Genomic DNA, 17,557 nt, shown 5'->3' on the forward strand with positions numbered 1-17,557 from the left:
CTGAAACCGCCCAACCTGGTCCACTTGGCTCAGCCACTCGGTCAGGGCTCCTGCATGGCTACACTGCATCTTCGCAGCCTCATTTCTAAGTAGACTATCTCTATGTGCTACGTTCTGCTAGATTGCGAGAAAGCGTAAGATATCTCGCGCACCTACAGCCGGTCTCGAGGCACAATGCTCCGGCGCAGTTTTCTGTGCCTGAGAGATATACCTGGAGATTGAGATCTCTCGAATCTGCACATCCCAAAAGAGTCTTCGAATCGCTCGGTTGTAAGCATTGGAGGTTGAACCTGCACAACATACGGATTGTGACAGCCGAAACCAAGCAAGTGCTAGGGATTTCTCAAGCAGTAGACGCCTGCGTCGTCACTTCCCAATTGCGAGTCCTTGCGGTTCACCTTGACCTCGTTCGCGCAACTCGTGACGACACGCACAGATATTCCACCAGAAATTGTTGCAAATGTCTTCGCGACCCCGACCACCAATACCTCGCGGGCTTACTCATACAGATCCTGACCAAGTACCGATACCAGATAAGCGCCCTGCTGGTCGACCTGATCTGAATCGACCTTTACCTGCGCCACCACTATCTCTACCCAACGATTACGAGATTCCTTCTCTGCGTAATAAACCGCTGCCCGATGATGTATCCCAAAACCAGTTAGGACACACAAGGTCATTGAGCCATCCATTCCCACTCTTCTTCGGCGGCAAGCGTTCGGAAAAGAAACCAACCCCGAGAGATGACGAGATTGATTCGTCAGAGGATGGGTCACTACATCCAACAGGGAGTGGCTCAAAGATTAGAATTGCACAAAGGAACGGAAGCAAAAGAGTTGCAAGCGCAACCAAGCAACCAGCCACGGGAAAGTGTATGACATGTGATTCTACTGTTCGGTGGCCACAGGATCTGAAGGTCTTCAGGTGCTCAACTTGCTTGACCATAAATGACCTCGAACCACCAGACGGATTGCGTCAAGCAGGTCAAGGTCAGACAACTGTCAATGGAGCACACAGAAAGCCTATGCCTGTCTCGTTGGAACGGACAAGGAAGATGATTGACTATTGCATTGATGACTACCTGAAGCACGTCCTGGAAACTGGTGTCTCGTCTAAGCCTCGTGAACCAGTGATGGAGACCTTCTTCCTAAGCGACGACGAGGCTCTGGAGACGACTCTGGCTGCTTCTCCTGCTGTTTTACCAGGACACGGACGTCCAACCGCCTCGAAACCCGGATTGCGAGACAGGGTACCGTCGAATCCCATGCTACCCTTCTTGTCTCCAAGTCGGGGTAGGCAGGAGAACCAGGGACAAGACGTCCCACCAAGGACGCCGACACGGTCAGATCACAATCAACAGAATGGGCTGCTATCACTATCGCACGATGCGAACCTGCAATACGCAGAAGCGGACATCTTTCGTTCTGTTGAGAGTTATCTTGCTGGTAGTCTGACTGGGTGTACATCGCTGAACATCTCATTCTTTTCAATCAAGCCAATGCCTCAGAGGGAAGATAAACATCAAGTACGGCAACACATCAGGCCGCAACCATCCGAAACTCCTGGCACTCCGGCTTATGAGCCAGAGGCGTTTTTGTCCGAACTTGACGCCAAAACCCTGTTGCTTGGAGACGTTGCTGAGAATGGCTCCTGGTGGACTGGCAAGATAGACGTGCAGGAAGAGGCCCAGACGGAAAATACACGAGACAAATCTCCTGAAAGATGGAGGGGAGTAGTCAGTGCTCGGACGCCCAGAATAAATTGGCTTGAGCTTGCAGAGTGGTACCGACTGATACTGCATGCTGGCGATGATTGGAGACGTCGATGGATGTCTCTAGGATCAACGTTGTCAAGCGAGAATGTTGGAAAGTGGCAATCAATACCCATGGAAACATTACATCGACACGTCATGCAATCGCAGAATCATTTACAAAGGAGCTTCCTTAAAGCTACAGAAAATCTTCTCAAACGACCAAGACGACCTCTGAAGAGTCCTGAAGATTGCCGCTTCCTCCTCATGCTTCTTGCTAATCCTTTACTCTCTTCCGTCCATCGGGATACGGCCAGTCGAGCAGCAAGCGATGGTGCTGTCACTGCGACAAACGGTCAACTACCGGGCGACTCACCTGCAAGAGCTGCTCGTCCTCGCAGGAACTATAGTGGGCTCGGTAGGCACTCGGGCATCGTGAAGAGGATACTAGGATTGATTGCTCATCTTCCGAATGACGTTCACCTCTACCTTGTGTCTTGGTTCTCAAGGTTGTCCGACGGTCATTTCGCCGGAATGGTCGACCTCGTGGGCAGCTTCGTCACCTACAGGCTCACCCGTCAATTGAACAAACCTACACAAGAAGAAATTGACCCGACAGAAGGACTGATACCGAGTTTCACCGATGGAGGTGCAAGACATGTCTCGCAGATGCATGCAGCGTTGTCAGGACGATCGAGTAACACTCAGAAGCAAAAAGAGCTTGGCAGACCTCGATTGGCCATCTACGGTGAAGATTGGCAGGTGCGTGCTGCGGCTCGTGTTATGGCTCTTTTCTTCCAGTCAAATACTGGACATACTGCACGTAAAAGAGACACATCTATCTCAGTCGAGCAAAGGGCTCGTAGTGCTGGGCTTAGCGCGAAGCATGCTGCCTACATGCATGGCCAGATGATACCGATCAGTAATTTCTACAACTCCATGCTTGATCACGCAGATCTTATCGCTGACTTTGAAGCTTGGGAGATGACAAAGACAAAATTTACCTTCTGTCAATATCCATTCTTTCTGAGTATCTGGGCGAAGATCCACATTCTCGAGCATGACGCAAAACGCCAAATGGAGTCCAAAGCAAGAGAGGCTTTCTTCGACAGTATCCTTAGCAGAAAAGCTGTCAGTCAATATCTTGTCCTCAGAGTCAGGAGAGATTGTCTGGTTGATGATAGCTTGAAGAACGTTAGCGAAGCAATTGGTCGTGGCGGTCAGGACGTCAAGAAGGGATTGCGTATCGATTTCGTGGGTGAAGAGGGAGTTGACGCAGGTGGACTGCGCAAAGAATGGTTTCTCTTGCTCGTACGGGAAATCTTCAACCCGGCTCACGGTCTCTTTTCCTACGATGATGAGTCGCAGTATTGCTACTTCAACCCTTTCTGCTTTGAGTCCTCGGAACAGTTCTTTCTGGTCGGTGTACTACTGGGGTTAGCTATTTACAATTCGACCATCCTCGATGTTGCCTTTCCGCCGTTCCTCTTCAAGAAAATGCTTGCCTCAGCACCATCAACCAACGACAAGCTCACATCCACACCAAAAATATCTCATCAATACAGTTTAGAGGACTTGGCAGAGCTCAAGCCTTCTTTGGCTCGCGGACTGCGACAGTTGCTTGAATACGAAGGAGACGTGCAAGAAACGTACTGTCGTGATTTCCTAATTGAGATGGAAAGATATGGTGGAGTGGTACAGATACCACTTTGTTCTGGAGGCTCGAAACGACCTGTGACGAACGCAAATCGACGTGAGTTTGTGGATATGTACGTACATTATCTACTTGATCAGTCGGTCGCACGACAGTATGAACCATTCAAACGAGGTTTCTTTACTGTCTGTGGAGGCAACGCTCTCTCACTCTTTCGACCTGAGGAAATCGAGCTCCTGGTCCGGGGCTCTGATGAGCCACTAGATGTTAATAGTCTACGGTTGGTAGCGTCGTACGATGGTTGGCCGAAAGAGATTCCAGCACAGGAGCAACCACAGCTAATCTGGTTTTGGGAGTTCTTTGAACGGCTACCACCGGCAGATCAAAGAAAGATGCTGGGGTTCATTACAGGCAGTGACCGTATTCCTGCTATGGGGGCCACAAATCTCGTGATCCGCATTCAGCTGTTGCTAGACAAAGTGGCTGAAGATAATGGGACAGAACCTGCACGATTTCCAATCGCACGAACGTGTTTCAATCTACTTGGGTTGTATAGATACCAGAAACGTATAACGTTGGAGGAAAAGCTTTGGTCTGCTGTTACTATGAGCGAGGGTTTCGGAATGAAGTGATTGTGGCTGCATTGAGTAACTGATACTGGTCAAAAAAGAGACTGACTTGCGACATGGCACAGTAGAATTGATGTGACGATTTGATGGATAGCACAACCAACGGAGTCCTTTGGTGTTGATTATAAATGAATGGAGGCAATGGCTACATGAAGTTCCAAGCAGTTGACCTATTTTTCAGAAGGGCGACAGAGGACGGGAAATTGCACGACTTTATTCGTTGTGAAATGATCATATGAAATGACCACCGTTTGTTTTTTTCTTCCATCGTCAAGCGCTGCATCTGGTGATGAAAACCACATGATCGTCAGCCCGGGCCGAGTCACGGCTACGTACAACTCCTGCTTGCGACGATCATTGCATGTATAGACTATTCTGCAGCCAAGCTGAATCTGCAAGGAAGTGCCCTTAGCAACCGATCCGTGTGGGGTATCGTAACTCTGGGGTATCACGATCAAGACACGCTTGGCAATGTTTAAATCGTCTGACGAAGTGCATAAGCTCTTTGCCACGTCTCACAAATTCCTTTTAACGTCCTCATTGTCCGTTGTAGTACCTAAATTCCCACATGTAGACAAGGCATCTGCCTCTATTTGCTACAGCCGGTCGAATACCATACCAAGAACGCTTGAACTTGAGCTTACTGCTCGAGGGAGTGAAGCTGTGCTGGGACGAACTCAAAAAATGGGTTGAAGCGGAAGTCCGACCAGGTCATTCTGACTTTGGTATCCATTGTGAGTAGTAAACAAACATGAAGTGTACTATTGCTCGTTCCACAAGTATTGCTATATCGCTTGCTCTGATTCCTTCTCTACTGCTGAACCTCGAGAGGACTCCAGTGCACGAGCACATCCTCTCTTCCATTCGTTATCAATGCACTGTTAGTGATTGATCGGTCTCTATATCGGTTAAGATGGCATATCTATGCTTTTCATCGTTCATACTAGCGTCTCTCGCTGCACTGTCAGCCTCCCAGAGCACACTTACTGCAAACCCAGCACACTCTGCTATTCCCACAGCGTACCCAAACCCTTATGAATCGTCACATCGAAACAATTCTTGGCTACAGCAGCACAATGGATCATGGTTCGATGCATCACAGCCAAACTCTCCCTGGAGCAATGCAACTGATTCGAATGGAAATTACGAGGCCGCGTATACACCTGGTAGAGCACCTGCGATACCTCTGGCAGTGAGATCACCTTACACATCAGCATGGACTTCGACTGCAAACAATGGTTCTCTGAACTCTCAATTTCCCATATTTTGGTAAGTTCGCTTGGTGGCATGTATCAGAATTAGGCTTACATCATTAGGGATGGCTCAGCTCTTGGTTGGGAGGGAATAGTCACAGTAGACGGCATGTCCTATGAATGGATGGGCATCGGATCTCGAGGGTTGCCCCAACTAGACAATTTCGTTTCAGCAATCCCTCTTACAACTGCGTACGACTCATCATACTCGAACTTCACTTTTGCAGCAGGCCCTATCGAGCTTACAGCCAGTTTCTTTTCACCTGTGATCCCAACAGACCTATGCAGAACCTCGACTCCCTTATCATATCTATCAGTCTCAGTGATTTCTCGAGATGGCGGCTACCACAACGTGTCACTTTACACCGACATCAACGGCGGCTGGGTCACACAGCCAGCAGCACCACTCAATTGGACACTATTCGAGAACGACGTTACAGTCAATGGCTCGAGAGTGATAGTTTCACCTGACGCTCTGTACTCGTGGAACATCCGACTTCAGAACGCGTATGAGTTTGGAGAACAGAATGGACAAGATGTGGCTCGTGCTAATCAGGGCGTCTTCCCTCAATGGGGCAATTTCACCTGGTCCTCCATGCAGGGCTCTGCAGAAGCTCTACAATTTCAGTCAGGATTCGCAGTCAACCAGCGATTCAGATACGTCATGGGGATCTCTCTCAACAACTCGATCGATGAGGCGTACCGATCTTATACTGAGCAAGAGCCTGTGTTTGCATTCGAGCACTCTCTGGGTGAAGTTGGGCCTGACGGCACGAGTCCAGTCTTGTACACCATTGGCCACGTCGTTCAACCCGCCGTCCGATTCTTGGGTTCAGTTGGAATCGAGTCGTTAGACCCATGGTGGTCATCTTCATCGTGTTATGGACCGGATTTACAATCAATGACATACAATCACTACCACGATCTAGCAACAGCACAACGACTAGCCGCTCAATTCGAGTCCAAATTGAGAAACGACATCAACTTATACTACGGAAACAGCAACGACAGTCCCGGCCAACAATCCCCACCACAACAATGGTACAATGGTACAGACGGCCAAGAAATCAGCGGCGTCGACCAATTCGGCCAGCAATACATCTTCAATTCCGACAACGCCTACGGCTACCTCACCCCCTCCTCCAACGGCTGTAACTCCACTCTCGATGGCATAGCCATCCCCGACACCTCCGAACAAGACTCCTACTACGCCATCACAGCCCTCGCAGCACGACAGGTCCTCGCCGCCTACGTCCTCACCACACCTTCCCGCTCAACAAACAACAACAACACCGAACCTCTCGCCTTTCAGAAAGAAATATCCAGCAACGGCAACACCAACACTGTGGACGTCATCTTCCCCGCCATCCCATTCTTCCTCTGGAGTAACACGGACATCCTACGCTACGTCCTCAACCCGCTCTTCATCAACCAGGAGACAAACTTCTACCCAAACGACTATAGCATGCATGATCTCGGATCGCGCTTCCCGAACGCTACCGGCCACGTGGAGGGCGACGACGAGTACATGCCCGTCGAGGAGTCGGGAAACATGATCATCATGATGTTGGCGATTTACCGCTTTAGTCAGAATCAGAACGTCGGGCTGAGTTACCTGGTGCAGCACTATGCGATCCTGAAGCAGTGGGCGATGTACCTGATCGAGTACTCCTTGATTCCATCAGTGCAGCTCAGCACGGACGATTTCGCAGGTGAACTTGCTAACCAGACGAATCTGGCTATTAAGGGTATTGTCGGTCTTGCTGCCATGGCTCAGATTAGTGCTGCGGTAGGGGACGGGGTAGCTGCGGCTAATTACTCTCTCACAGCGCAGAACTACTACAAACAGTGGGAGACGCTCGGCATCGACCCTTCAGGCACACATACCTTACTTGCGTATCAATGGCGCAGCTCCTGGGGCTTACTTTACAACGTCTACCCTGCCAAACTGCTCAATCTCTCCATCATCCCACAGTCGCTGTATGATCAGCAATCAGCCTACTACCCTAGCGTAAGCCAGGTCTGGGGCGTCCCGCTGGACAACAGACATGACTGGACGAAATCGGACTGGGAGATGTGGACGGCCGCGACGTGCCAGCCGAGCACGAGACGGTTGTTTGTGGATTCGATTGCGTATTGGCTTAATACAACGAGTAGCGATAGGCCTTTTTCGGATTTGTTCCAGACGATTAATCGGGGGGAGAGTCCGGAGGATCCGAATCCCATTGAGTTCTTTGCGAGACCGGTGCAGGGTGGGCTGTATAGTTTGTTGGCGTTGCTTGCGAGTGGGCAGACTGGTGGTGGGAGTTGAGGTATAGTGTAGGGCATTGAGCTTGACAGCATGTTAGTAAGGAGGAGATGGAATATCGTGCTTCGTGAGTCGCAGACTTGAGGTAGTTTATTTCGCCATGAGCTGCGTCGGCAGAGAGAGGAGTGGTGGCTAGCCGAAATTTCCGTAACAAGGACGAGCCTCTCTTTGAAAGGAGGCACAGACTTCACTGTCCCATCAACATGGAGCTGACCACAACGAAATTATTGCGCTGTCTTCACATCTCCCTTCATACTGCTGAGCCAATCCTCCGCTGTCCATCACATGCCAGTATTTAATGTTTTTGTTCCTGCATCATTAGCTTCGACTGCAATCTCAGCAACATGAAGACAGGTCACGCTCTCTGTACACTCGAGGCGGTGTGTAGTGCTGAAATTATCTATCAACTGCACCCTGACGAGCGGCGAAGTCACTTCTTCCTCATGTATGTGTTAAGAAACGACGACAATCCAAGCTCCAAAACGATTAATTTTCCAATTACTCCAACAACCTGAATGTCTCCTGAATCCATTCGTGGGTATATGGCTGTTATCCCGGCTCCTCGTGCTGGACTCGCAAATCTCCTGACTGGGCTCTGAACGCGATGACTATTACTGATGACAGATTGCTTGATATATCTCGGACGCGCTATCGTTCCTCGAGAATTGGTGACGAATGGCCTGCACTCGACGTTTGCTCACTGTCTGAGCTGCTGTTGTAAGGAGTACGCCTGTTTCTCGTAGACAGAATGTTCTCGCTCTGCATCCTCCTGTGCTTCGATTGAAGTATTTTCAGTTGCTCGTCAGCCCGACGCAGCTTCGACTGCAGTTCTTCTAGTTGCTGTTCGTGTGTTCTGACTTCATTTTTCCTGTTACCCGTCAGTTATGACTGTTGAACATCGACGTGACTGAGCCGTACTTCTGTTCCACGTTTTTCGCCAATTCGCCAGAAGGGCCTAGATTGAAGATGTCATCTAAGGCAGCAGAGAAGTTGAGTGCAATCGTGCTGCTGAAGTCAGCGGTGTGTGACAGGAGGATACTGTCGTCAACACCCACGAGATAGGTCTTTTGTTTGGTTTCCACTCGGGGCTCTGATTAGCCATTCTAAAGTATAGTGATGTGATACGGTATGATACAGAGTCTGGGGGGTGGACAGAGTGTATGCAATGTTAAGTCGGGAGCACAGTGTCGTGAGTTCAGTATACGATGTTGGACTTCAGATGCTTCTTGTTCCTTAAAGCAAGGGTTGTTGAGAGATTGAGATCAAGCAGGTACGACTCCTCGATGGTATTCATGGAGAAGGAACCCTGGAGATGCTTGGTATGCAGCCATAATAAGCAGCTGCTTCGGTTCTCCAGACTCCTAGACTGTCAGGGGTGACCAGCCGTCAATCTGGATCCTGGTCGATCCGTTCGAAGTTCAATGGTTTGTGCTCTGTCGCGCTTAACTTTCGGAAGTTTAGACTCGTCCTTAGCCTGGACCCTTTTGAAATTGGGTCCTGCTAGCTTCAATCTTTGAGCTTAACTTGCGGGCTTGACTCGCGGCTACGCACAAGGGCAGATAGCGAAGTGCACGGTTCTCCATAGGGCCAGATGAGCATGCGCGACTCGGGACTCTCTCGAACTTGAGCCTTCCAATAATTTTCGGCAGAAGTGCGACCATCAACTAACAACTCAAGCACCAGATTCTCATCAATCAGCCGCGTGCACCGTATAGAGGAGGCATTCGTTTGTCTGCTCATCTCTAGAGGATTTCGCGTTTTCGAATCCGACACGTGTATCGTCCTACACCACAGCTGCAGTGGTTTCTGGTCGCGAAGCATTTCAGCACGATGATGGGATGCCAGTCCTAACCTCTTATTCACCCTACGAGACACTGTTGTTCTTCCAAAATGTCGCTCAACATGGTGTCGACGGCTCGTCGTTACAGGAGATTTCTACCACCTTGAACCAAAATGAACTCATTCGCCAAAGTAGCGATTACGATGCTGAGAAGTTCTCGCCTGATGCGCTGCAATTCCTATACAACAAGACTGTGGGCGCGCGAAATGACGACGCACCAGTAAAAACCAACGGAGATGGTGCTTCGGATAATGCGAACCCTCTAAAGAGGAAGCTGTCTACGAGTCCGCCTCGAAATCTTAAAGATGATCCTGAGTATATTGTTCAGCAGTTTGTTGAGAGGCTTTACGCTCAATTTCGAAGCGAAACTATTCGAGATTTGCAACAGCAGGAAAGAGAGTACGAACAGCTACAACATGAGATTTCGAAGCTGGAAGACCAGGCAAAGGTGGATGTAGATCAGGCTCAAGCACAAACTCGTGCAGTCCAACCTCACGAGCAGGCTCGTCCATCGTCGGCGCATATCGATGGCCCCGATCCAGTCAGTGCGCAACTGCAAGCGAGTCTTGAGGCCATCAACGACGTGCCCAAGAGCTCCGTCGCAGCTTTAGAAGAGCCGACCAAGCAGTCTTCGAGTGGTCCTGCATTTGCAGACCAAGCGCTTCCATCGCCTATACCCATTCAGAGATCGGTTTCTAGACCAGGCTCCGGCGCTGGTACGCCTCTTCCGCCTCCAGCTCAACCACAAGCCGTGCTGCAAGCGACCGCAACTCCCCATCAGTCGCCAGGTGCATTCAACAGAACTCTGCCTCCGCCTTCTCCACAACGCAATAACTATGGGCCTATACCACCACCTCCGCACACCTATCCACCACATCATCAACAGGCACAAGCACAACCGCCTATGATATCACCTATACACAGCTTACAGCGGATGCCATCGCATGAAGGTTATCCTCCGCAAAGGTCTTCCAGCCAGGGACGTGGATCACCAATGCCACCGCATGCTTCCTACCCCCAACAGCCGTATCCTCGGTACCCTCCTCATCAGCAGCCACCCCCTTATGGATGGCCTTCACACCCTCCTCCACAGCCTTATCCTCAGCAGTATCCTCCGGTTCAGCACTACCCACCACCAGTACCTAATAGGTATCCTCCTGTTCAAGTTCATACCCCGAACCAGCCTCCTTATCAGCAATATCCGAACACGGCACCCATACCATATCCTGGTCCGCAGCAGTACAGGGGAAGTCCAGCCCCTCCCTATCACCAATACGCAGCTTCGGCGAGCACTACCCCTATGCCTCCAAGGCCTTTGAGCCGAGCGGCACTGATCAGAAGCGCAAGTTCGACACCTTGGAAGAGAAGATCGACGCCTATGGGTTTCAGACCACGAAGTCCCTCTCGGCTTGAGCGTGAGGTCAGTCCACTATCAGACCATGAGTCACCTGCACCCGAAAGTCCTAACCGCGGTGTCGGTCGTCCTTCAATGCAGGAAGGCGCTCCACCTAAGAAGAGCTTACCAAGAGATAAGAGCGTAACCCCAGCAGCAAATCTCAGTCGATCTCAATCAGTGGTGTCAACCGTATCGGAGATCCCTGAACCACCGAAACGACGACCCGGTAGGCCACCTAAGGTCAAGGTAGAAGGACCAAGCACACCTGTTCCTACAAACTCAGATGCAGACTCAGAACAACAGCAGCGCTCTTCAGGTCGGAGAGGACGACCTCGAGCCGGAAGTGCCACAAACCCGCCAGAGTTGGCTCGTACTGGAACCGTAAGCAAGCGAAAGCGTGAAGCTCCGTCAGTTTCCCCAGTCCCACATGCGCGCCCATCTACGAATGTGCAACCCTCATCTGTTGTACGGAACAACACACAACACTCAGATCGCAACTTTGTGGTTATTTCCAGAACTTTTGGCAAGACTAGCCAGCTTCTACTCAATGAAATCACCTCACATAAACGCGGAAACATATTTGCTAAGCCACTCAGCGAGCGCGATGCGCCTGGGTACAAGCAACTAGTACATCGACCTCAAGACTTGAAGAGCATCAAAGCAGCCATCAGTAAAGGTTCGAGGGTTGCATTAACAGCCATCGAAGAGTTGGAAGCGAAGACAGAGGTTGAAGACGGGGCGGCCCACAATGGAACGTCTACGCCTGTCGCAAAAGACATGCTTGTTGCTGGGTCTGGCGATGTCAAAGAGGGCGCGCTAGGCAACGGCTTTTACTTGGTTCGTGCGACGGAAGACCTCATGCCACCAAAAGGCATCGTCAATTCATCGCAACTTGAATTAGAACTGATACGAATGTTCGCAAATGCTATCATGTTCAACCCCTTGCCAGCTTCCGAAAGAGGTTTCGGACGGTCTCTACGATTGCGCAAGCGTGGTGGTGAACTACGTAGTTACGGAGCCAGGGCTCTGAAAGAGGACCACGATGGCGACGTCGACGTGGAGGATGAGACTGAACACGAAGCAAGCGAGCCTGTAAGGGGAACTTCTACCAGCGAGAGCGAATCTACTACGCCTTCTGCAATCGACGAGACTGGAATTATCGCTGATACGCGAGAGATGCTGAAAGATGTGGAAGAACTGGTCAGGCGGTGGAGAGAATTGGAGGGCGACAGCACTAGCGGGACACCCTGGCAGCAACAGACAATAGTAGGTCCAGCTGGTATAGAGCGGCATGCAAGTGTCAGTGCTTCTAGCATAGCTGGTGAAGAAGAGAACGAAGGCACACCAACATTGGGAAGCATGAGGAAGCGTCGTAAAGTGGGAGATCATTAGTTGCGATCGAAGCGTCATTCTTAAGGAGAGGGATAAAGTTCCTAAGAACAAATTTACTGCTTGAATACCATGTGTTCATCCTTCAGTAACCTGCCTCGATTCCAGCCTTTGTGCATTCAGCTTTCGCAAACCATACTACATCACGAAGTAAAAGTAAATGGCCACATAATTAGTGGGCGTGGTAGGCTATACAAATTTCCAAGTTAAGCTACCACAAAGTTGTCTAGAAGGATAGCAGCTTTTTGACCTGCAACAAACAACCACGACTCACATCCGCAACCGACTGTAGGTTTTGGAGAACAGTGATTCTATTCCAATCATGTGTTCCCTCAAAACTTATATACAGGTCTAGATCCTCGATAAATGTTAGACGAACGCTGCTTGTTCTGACCCAACCGACAGAAGATGTTACACCAGAAGTCGCGACAGTGCACCAGCGATCCTGCATATGTCCTCCCAGTCTATACATCTTGGTCGATCAGAAATCTTATGATGATCCAGATCGATACAGAATTTCTCCTGCTGGGGACGGATGTCAACATCCTCACGCGACCAGACTGAAGGTTCTACCTCTCTCATCCTACCCAATCTTCCGAGACCGAGTCGGAAACATCGATGTCTAATCCCTACCATCGTCCAGCTCGCCAAGCGACTGAGGTCTCGCGCCGGTGGCGTTCTGCTAGTGTCCAAGACCATCTGTATCAAATATAGCAAACTAGTAAAAATGTCAGAGGCATATACAATGCATTTTGTGCGTCAAAACACATCGATTCCGATACCGAGAGTCCTCTCTGCGTTTGAGCACTGTGGCATAACCTACATTACTATGGAAAGAGTTACTGGCCAGATGATTGGGAGTGGATGGTTAAATCGCAGCGCAGAATCGAGGGCGGCTCTGCTATCTCAGTTGCGATGCCATATCCGTGAACTACGAAGTTTGTCAGCTCCTGTTGGGATGGGGGTTGCCAATGTTATGGAGGAAGCCCTTTATGTTGAGCGACTACCAGGTTCTTCGTTGTGGTTCGGTCCTTTCCGTGGTGTTGCGGGGTTTCACCTACATCTACGTCAAGGTATCAAGCCTGATGTAAACCTTGATCCGGAGATTAAGCAGCTCGTTGCTCTCCACGATGGACAGTGGCCTATAGTGTTCACCCACGGAGACCCTAGCAGCTTGAACATATTGGTGAAGGATGACCAAGTGGTCGGAATCATTGACTGGGAGACAGCCGGCTGGTTTCCGGCGTACTGGGAGTACACAACGGCTTGCCAAGTCAATCCCCAGAACTCCTTCTGGCGGCACGAAATCGATCGTTTCTTAGACCCTTACCCAGCTGAGCTCACCATGGAAGGTATTCGACAGAAGTATTTTGGAGATTTCTAGACCATCTACAGGCACGTCACTACCTACAGGATCACTTCCTTACCTTCGATCAAGTCAAATGTGGGCACCTTAGTCATATCGAAACTCGCATAATAGACATCTAGGAGCTCACCAAGATACTAAGCTATAGCGATGGGCTGAAGGGCTACAACGGCATGAGTCTACTCTAGTAGTCGCGCGCGTCCCATCCATGCGCATAGGTGTTAGCATGACCAGACATATCCTGACTGGAATTTATGACTGCTGGCGGTACTTTGAAAATCATTTCCACTCTCAGCCTGTCCCTGTCACAAGTTGTGAAGGTTCACGGTGGCCCCTCACCTATCGGCTGAGATCCGCATATTGACGAGCCATGCCAGTGCGGTATGAGCGTGACTAAGATGATGCTGGCACGAGCGCCGCAATTCCGAATGGGGAGGGCGGGTTATAAGACGTGTAAGTATCTCGTGATTAGCAAGACAAGACGGCCGGCATGCACTTGAGTGGTCATTGTTCCAGGTCTGCCGCTGCCGTGAGTATCCGTCTCGACACGATGTGGTTGGCTTTCATTAGACCTCGAACATGTTGTCAGCTGGCTATTTTATGGTAACACAGACTGCAGTAATGCACGTCTCCTGCAACAAAATCATTTCACGATAACCTCGTCAAGAGTTGCCTATTGTTGTAGCAAGCCGAGCATTGCTCTGGAATTTGCTGAACCTTGTCTTTTCTTGCATAAACACGAACAGATGACTTGATTGTGCTGGAGTGCGTGAATGTTGCACAACAGATCGGGTCCGTCATTGATAAGTCGATGAGATTGGGGTCTGCACTTCTGTAAGCCAGTGGTAGGACCGCGACCAAGTACTTTCTCAGGGTCTTCAAACGAAGCTCGCCTGAGCAATCTAGGATCCCTATCCAGAATCTGAAGACAGGTCATGTAGTCCGTGCTAGAACAGTGATGTTGTGTTATTCAGGTCTCCCTATCAATTCGTAATAGCTCATCAAGCACTATCAATAATGAGTATATGCTCAGCTTAGCATTCGGCCGGGGATCGCGCGCAAAGCGGCCATGGCGCTTCTTTGATAAGCTGTACCTCAATGGAGACTAGCAGATAAAGTATTGTTGAGAGCCTGACAGGAAAGATATGGCCCGTTCGGCAGCCGCCTTGATATGGCTTGGCAACGAATCACTGTGCCAAGGCAAGGTCTTTTTGAGGTATGATGCATGATACTATCAGAAATCGTGCAATATTTAACGCGTACCTCGCCGCATATGGTTGTTTGATAATTGCTATTGTATGAAAAACTGCCCACAAACGCAAAAGGCGAATTCAGCTATCTGTATTGATGCAAGGCGTGCCTTTCCAAGCTCGCTCGTACATGTGGTCGAGTGGAGGTTTAAGCGGTATCGTGACTTGAACAACCCGCGTCCTGTAGCTAGCATGAGCGACAGGGCTGCATTCCATAGAGAACCTGGCAATTCGATGGCCTCGGGGTGAGCCCGTCGCCAGGACCCCGCGTCACGTACCGTAATGCATGGCTAGCCGTAACGACTTGCAGAAGAGTTGATGCAGGCGGCCGTAAGTCGCGTTTCTCTCCAGTGACAGTACGTGTGTGAAAGTCCTAAACAGAAGGTGGATTGGACAAAGCCGCTGAATGCCGCGAAAAACCAGGAGGCATTTGCAACATTACTATTCTCGTTATGCTTCACTTTGGATCTGGAGACTTCGTAGATGAGTAACGTCATTTTTTGTCGTTTGGAATTCATCATGCGCTTGTGTACATCGATCTAGACGTTAGAATTAAGTTTAGTCACCTTCATTTCGAGTAGTAGTCAGGCAAGTCTCGAGAGCCATGCTTTACAGCAGGGACTAGCCACGTGCGGTTGCCTGTCAGGTGTGATTAGTTCCGGGCCGTCTCTAGGCATCGCAAAGAAGACCCACTCGCAAGTGTTCTTGTCAGAGCACAGATTCGTTCTTATTGTGTGTGACCAAAGTGGAACAAGGTAGCAATGGACCTGTAAACGTGGTGGAGGAGGAGGAGGTTCGCTATCTGCTATAAGTCCGTGAGATCTGCAATCGACTGTTTCCAGAAGCACTCACAACATGACAGGTGGACTCCTACGTATGCAAGATCCTTCTTATTTGAGATTTGTCGTGATGAGGTCAGGTCTTTTCACGTATCATTAAGCATGTGTAACTGCTCAATATGTCTCATGACACCTGCGGAGATGACCTGTCCAATCCGTACTGGTTCATTGAAAGTCTTGTGTCTTACGGCAGCTTGGGCAAAATGTGTTGAAACGTGGTGCAGCGCTGTTCTCAGCTGATCGTTCTCGATGCAGGGACGATGCAAGTAACAGGCAAGAGCGATGTCCATGGTGGCAACTTAGTATTGGAAATCAGCGTCATGTGTTACACATAAAGATATCCTGTAGTAAGCAATGAGAAGCTGGCCGACACCTAATCGCCGTTGCAGCTTGAAGATTTCAATTATTCCGGTCTTCCTCGTCGGAGGAAACCACAAACCATCGCGCTACACAGGTGGGAGTCGGACAAGTTAGCAAGCGACTCTCAATCCCCATATAGTAAATGGTCTCCAGTTCTGGATTGGAGGGCGGCATGCTCGACCCGAAGCACAATTTTATTCTGCAAGATATCGAACATAATCTTTCGCGACATAGGACAGGCACTGAGAATGACCCATGATACACTCCTTTGTGGCTCGGTGACACATGCAGTGAAGAGTATGCTCAGTGAAGGGTGGACGCGGTTCTCCTGCACAGCTGCCACCTCATCCACTACCACCTCGTCGACCCTCGCAATGCATCACGAGCGTAGAAGACTTGACTATTGCAGGACATGTAGATGCATGGGCTCTGCTTGATGCAGGACGTTGTGCATCGTGTACCAATCGTAGAGAGTTATCTGCATGCTTTAACTTTGACTGCTGACAGAAGCGAACAACAAATCACTGTGACTGACCGACCTCCATCACTAACGTCAACCTAGGCCTGGCCCGTGTTGCGACCCAGTTACTTGGAAATGGTGTGAAATCCACTATTGATTGCCAACTGCATATGTCGATGTTTTGAGGTTGTGGACAACAACCGCTGCAAGATGTGTTTGCTGTGCAGAAGCACTAATTACGGCAACGATAAGACCTCCCCACAATGCGACGGAGCAGCACTTTTCCAAGAAGAGTATTCGTGCTTGCAGGTATAGGATGTACCAGGAATTCGACTACTTCCTATGGCAGATACTTCTCGTGCTTGTAGGGCTTGTAGTGGTAAGAGGTGTTAGCGGGAGAAATCACGGACGTGAGGTTACACACGGACAAGGAGGAAGTCTGGGGTCGGGTCCAGTCCACTGGAACCTCACTTGCCGCGTACTCTTCCTTTTTGTAAAGATCCACCCCCAAGACATGATGACGCAGCTGTGCTGGTAGTCGGTGGGGTCCTTGTCGGATAGGTCTGGTAACGACGATAGGACTCACGTATTACCTCTCTGAACGCAGGCATATATTACACGCTTGCAGCTGCAGTGTTAGAAATGATTTAGTAAAAACGTTCAACGTAGACCGCCAACTAACAGAGAACTTGGGGTAAAGAAGCGACCTAGAGCGGTCTTGCAGCTTGACGTGCATGAATGCTAGAATGCAAAGCATCAACTAATGCACTTAGCTGCAGCTGTCGCAATGGAGGGACGGCTCAACTTCGTGCCATACGAGCCACGTCGCTGATGGCGGCAGTCGTGCTGCTGACCACTCCCAAACTGCAGCAATGGTAGAGTAGTAAATATGCGAAGGACTTCTAGAAAGGGAAGCTTCCTTCGTCCGGAGCGCTTCGAGACCGTTTTCAGTCGGTGAAGTGCAGCTGTTCGGCACGTCGCGACCACTTCTCATGCATGACAGGTGCAGGTTGAAGAATGCCACTGGTGCTGTGGTATGCAAGTAAAAGAGAATCAGACAATA

The 17,557-nt window shown here is 49.9% G+C and overlaps 4 protein-coding genes across 4 annotated transcripts; all 4 read left to right on the forward strand.

Annotated features, from left to right (window-relative positions):
- Positions 1 to 460: 460 nt before the first annotated feature.
- On the forward strand, positions 461 to 4,036 carry HUL4 (putative E3 ubiquitin-protein ligase; the record flags this gene model as incomplete). The annotated part of the gene is made up of 1 exon (XM_064894989.1): positions 461 to 4,036. The coding sequence occupies one exon, from the start codon at positions 461 to 463 to the stop codon at positions 4,034 to 4,036; it is 3,576 nt and encodes a 1,191-aa protein (XP_064757676.1).
- A 910-nt stretch (positions 4,037 to 4,946) lies between these two features.
- Positions 4,947 to 7,597, forward strand: LTR64_000606 (uncharacterized protein; the record flags this gene model as incomplete). The annotated part of the gene is made up of 2 exons (XM_064894990.1): positions 4,947 to 5,302; positions 5,350 to 7,597. 2 exons carry the CDS (start codon positions 4,947 to 4,949, stop codon positions 7,595 to 7,597), a joined length of 2,604 nt encoding a protein of 867 aa, XP_064757677.1.
- A 1,835-nt stretch (positions 7,598 to 9,432) lies between these two features.
- LTR64_000607 (uncharacterized protein) lies at positions 9,433 to 12,222 on the forward strand (the record flags this gene model as incomplete). The annotated part of the gene is made up of 1 exon (XM_064894991.1): positions 9,433 to 12,222. The coding sequence occupies one exon, from the start codon at positions 9,433 to 9,435 to the stop codon at positions 12,220 to 12,222; it is 2,790 nt and encodes a 929-aa protein (XP_064757678.1).
- Positions 12,223 to 12,946: 724 nt separating this feature from the next.
- LTR64_000608 (uncharacterized protein) lies at positions 12,947 to 13,603 on the forward strand (the record flags this gene model as incomplete). The annotated part of the gene is made up of 1 exon (XM_064894992.1): positions 12,947 to 13,603. The coding sequence occupies one exon, from the start codon at positions 12,947 to 12,949 to the stop codon at positions 13,601 to 13,603; it is 657 nt and encodes a 218-aa protein (XP_064757679.1).
- Positions 13,604 to 17,557: the final 3,954 nt, after the last annotated feature.

This window comes from Lithohypha guttulata, assembly GCF_036872675.1.
Source record: "Lithohypha guttulata strain CCFEE 5908 chromosome Unknown scaffold_1, whole genome shotgun sequence".
Classification (NCBI taxonomy): domain Eukaryota; kingdom Fungi; phylum Ascomycota; class Eurotiomycetes; order Chaetothyriales; family Trichomeriaceae; genus Lithohypha; species Lithohypha guttulata.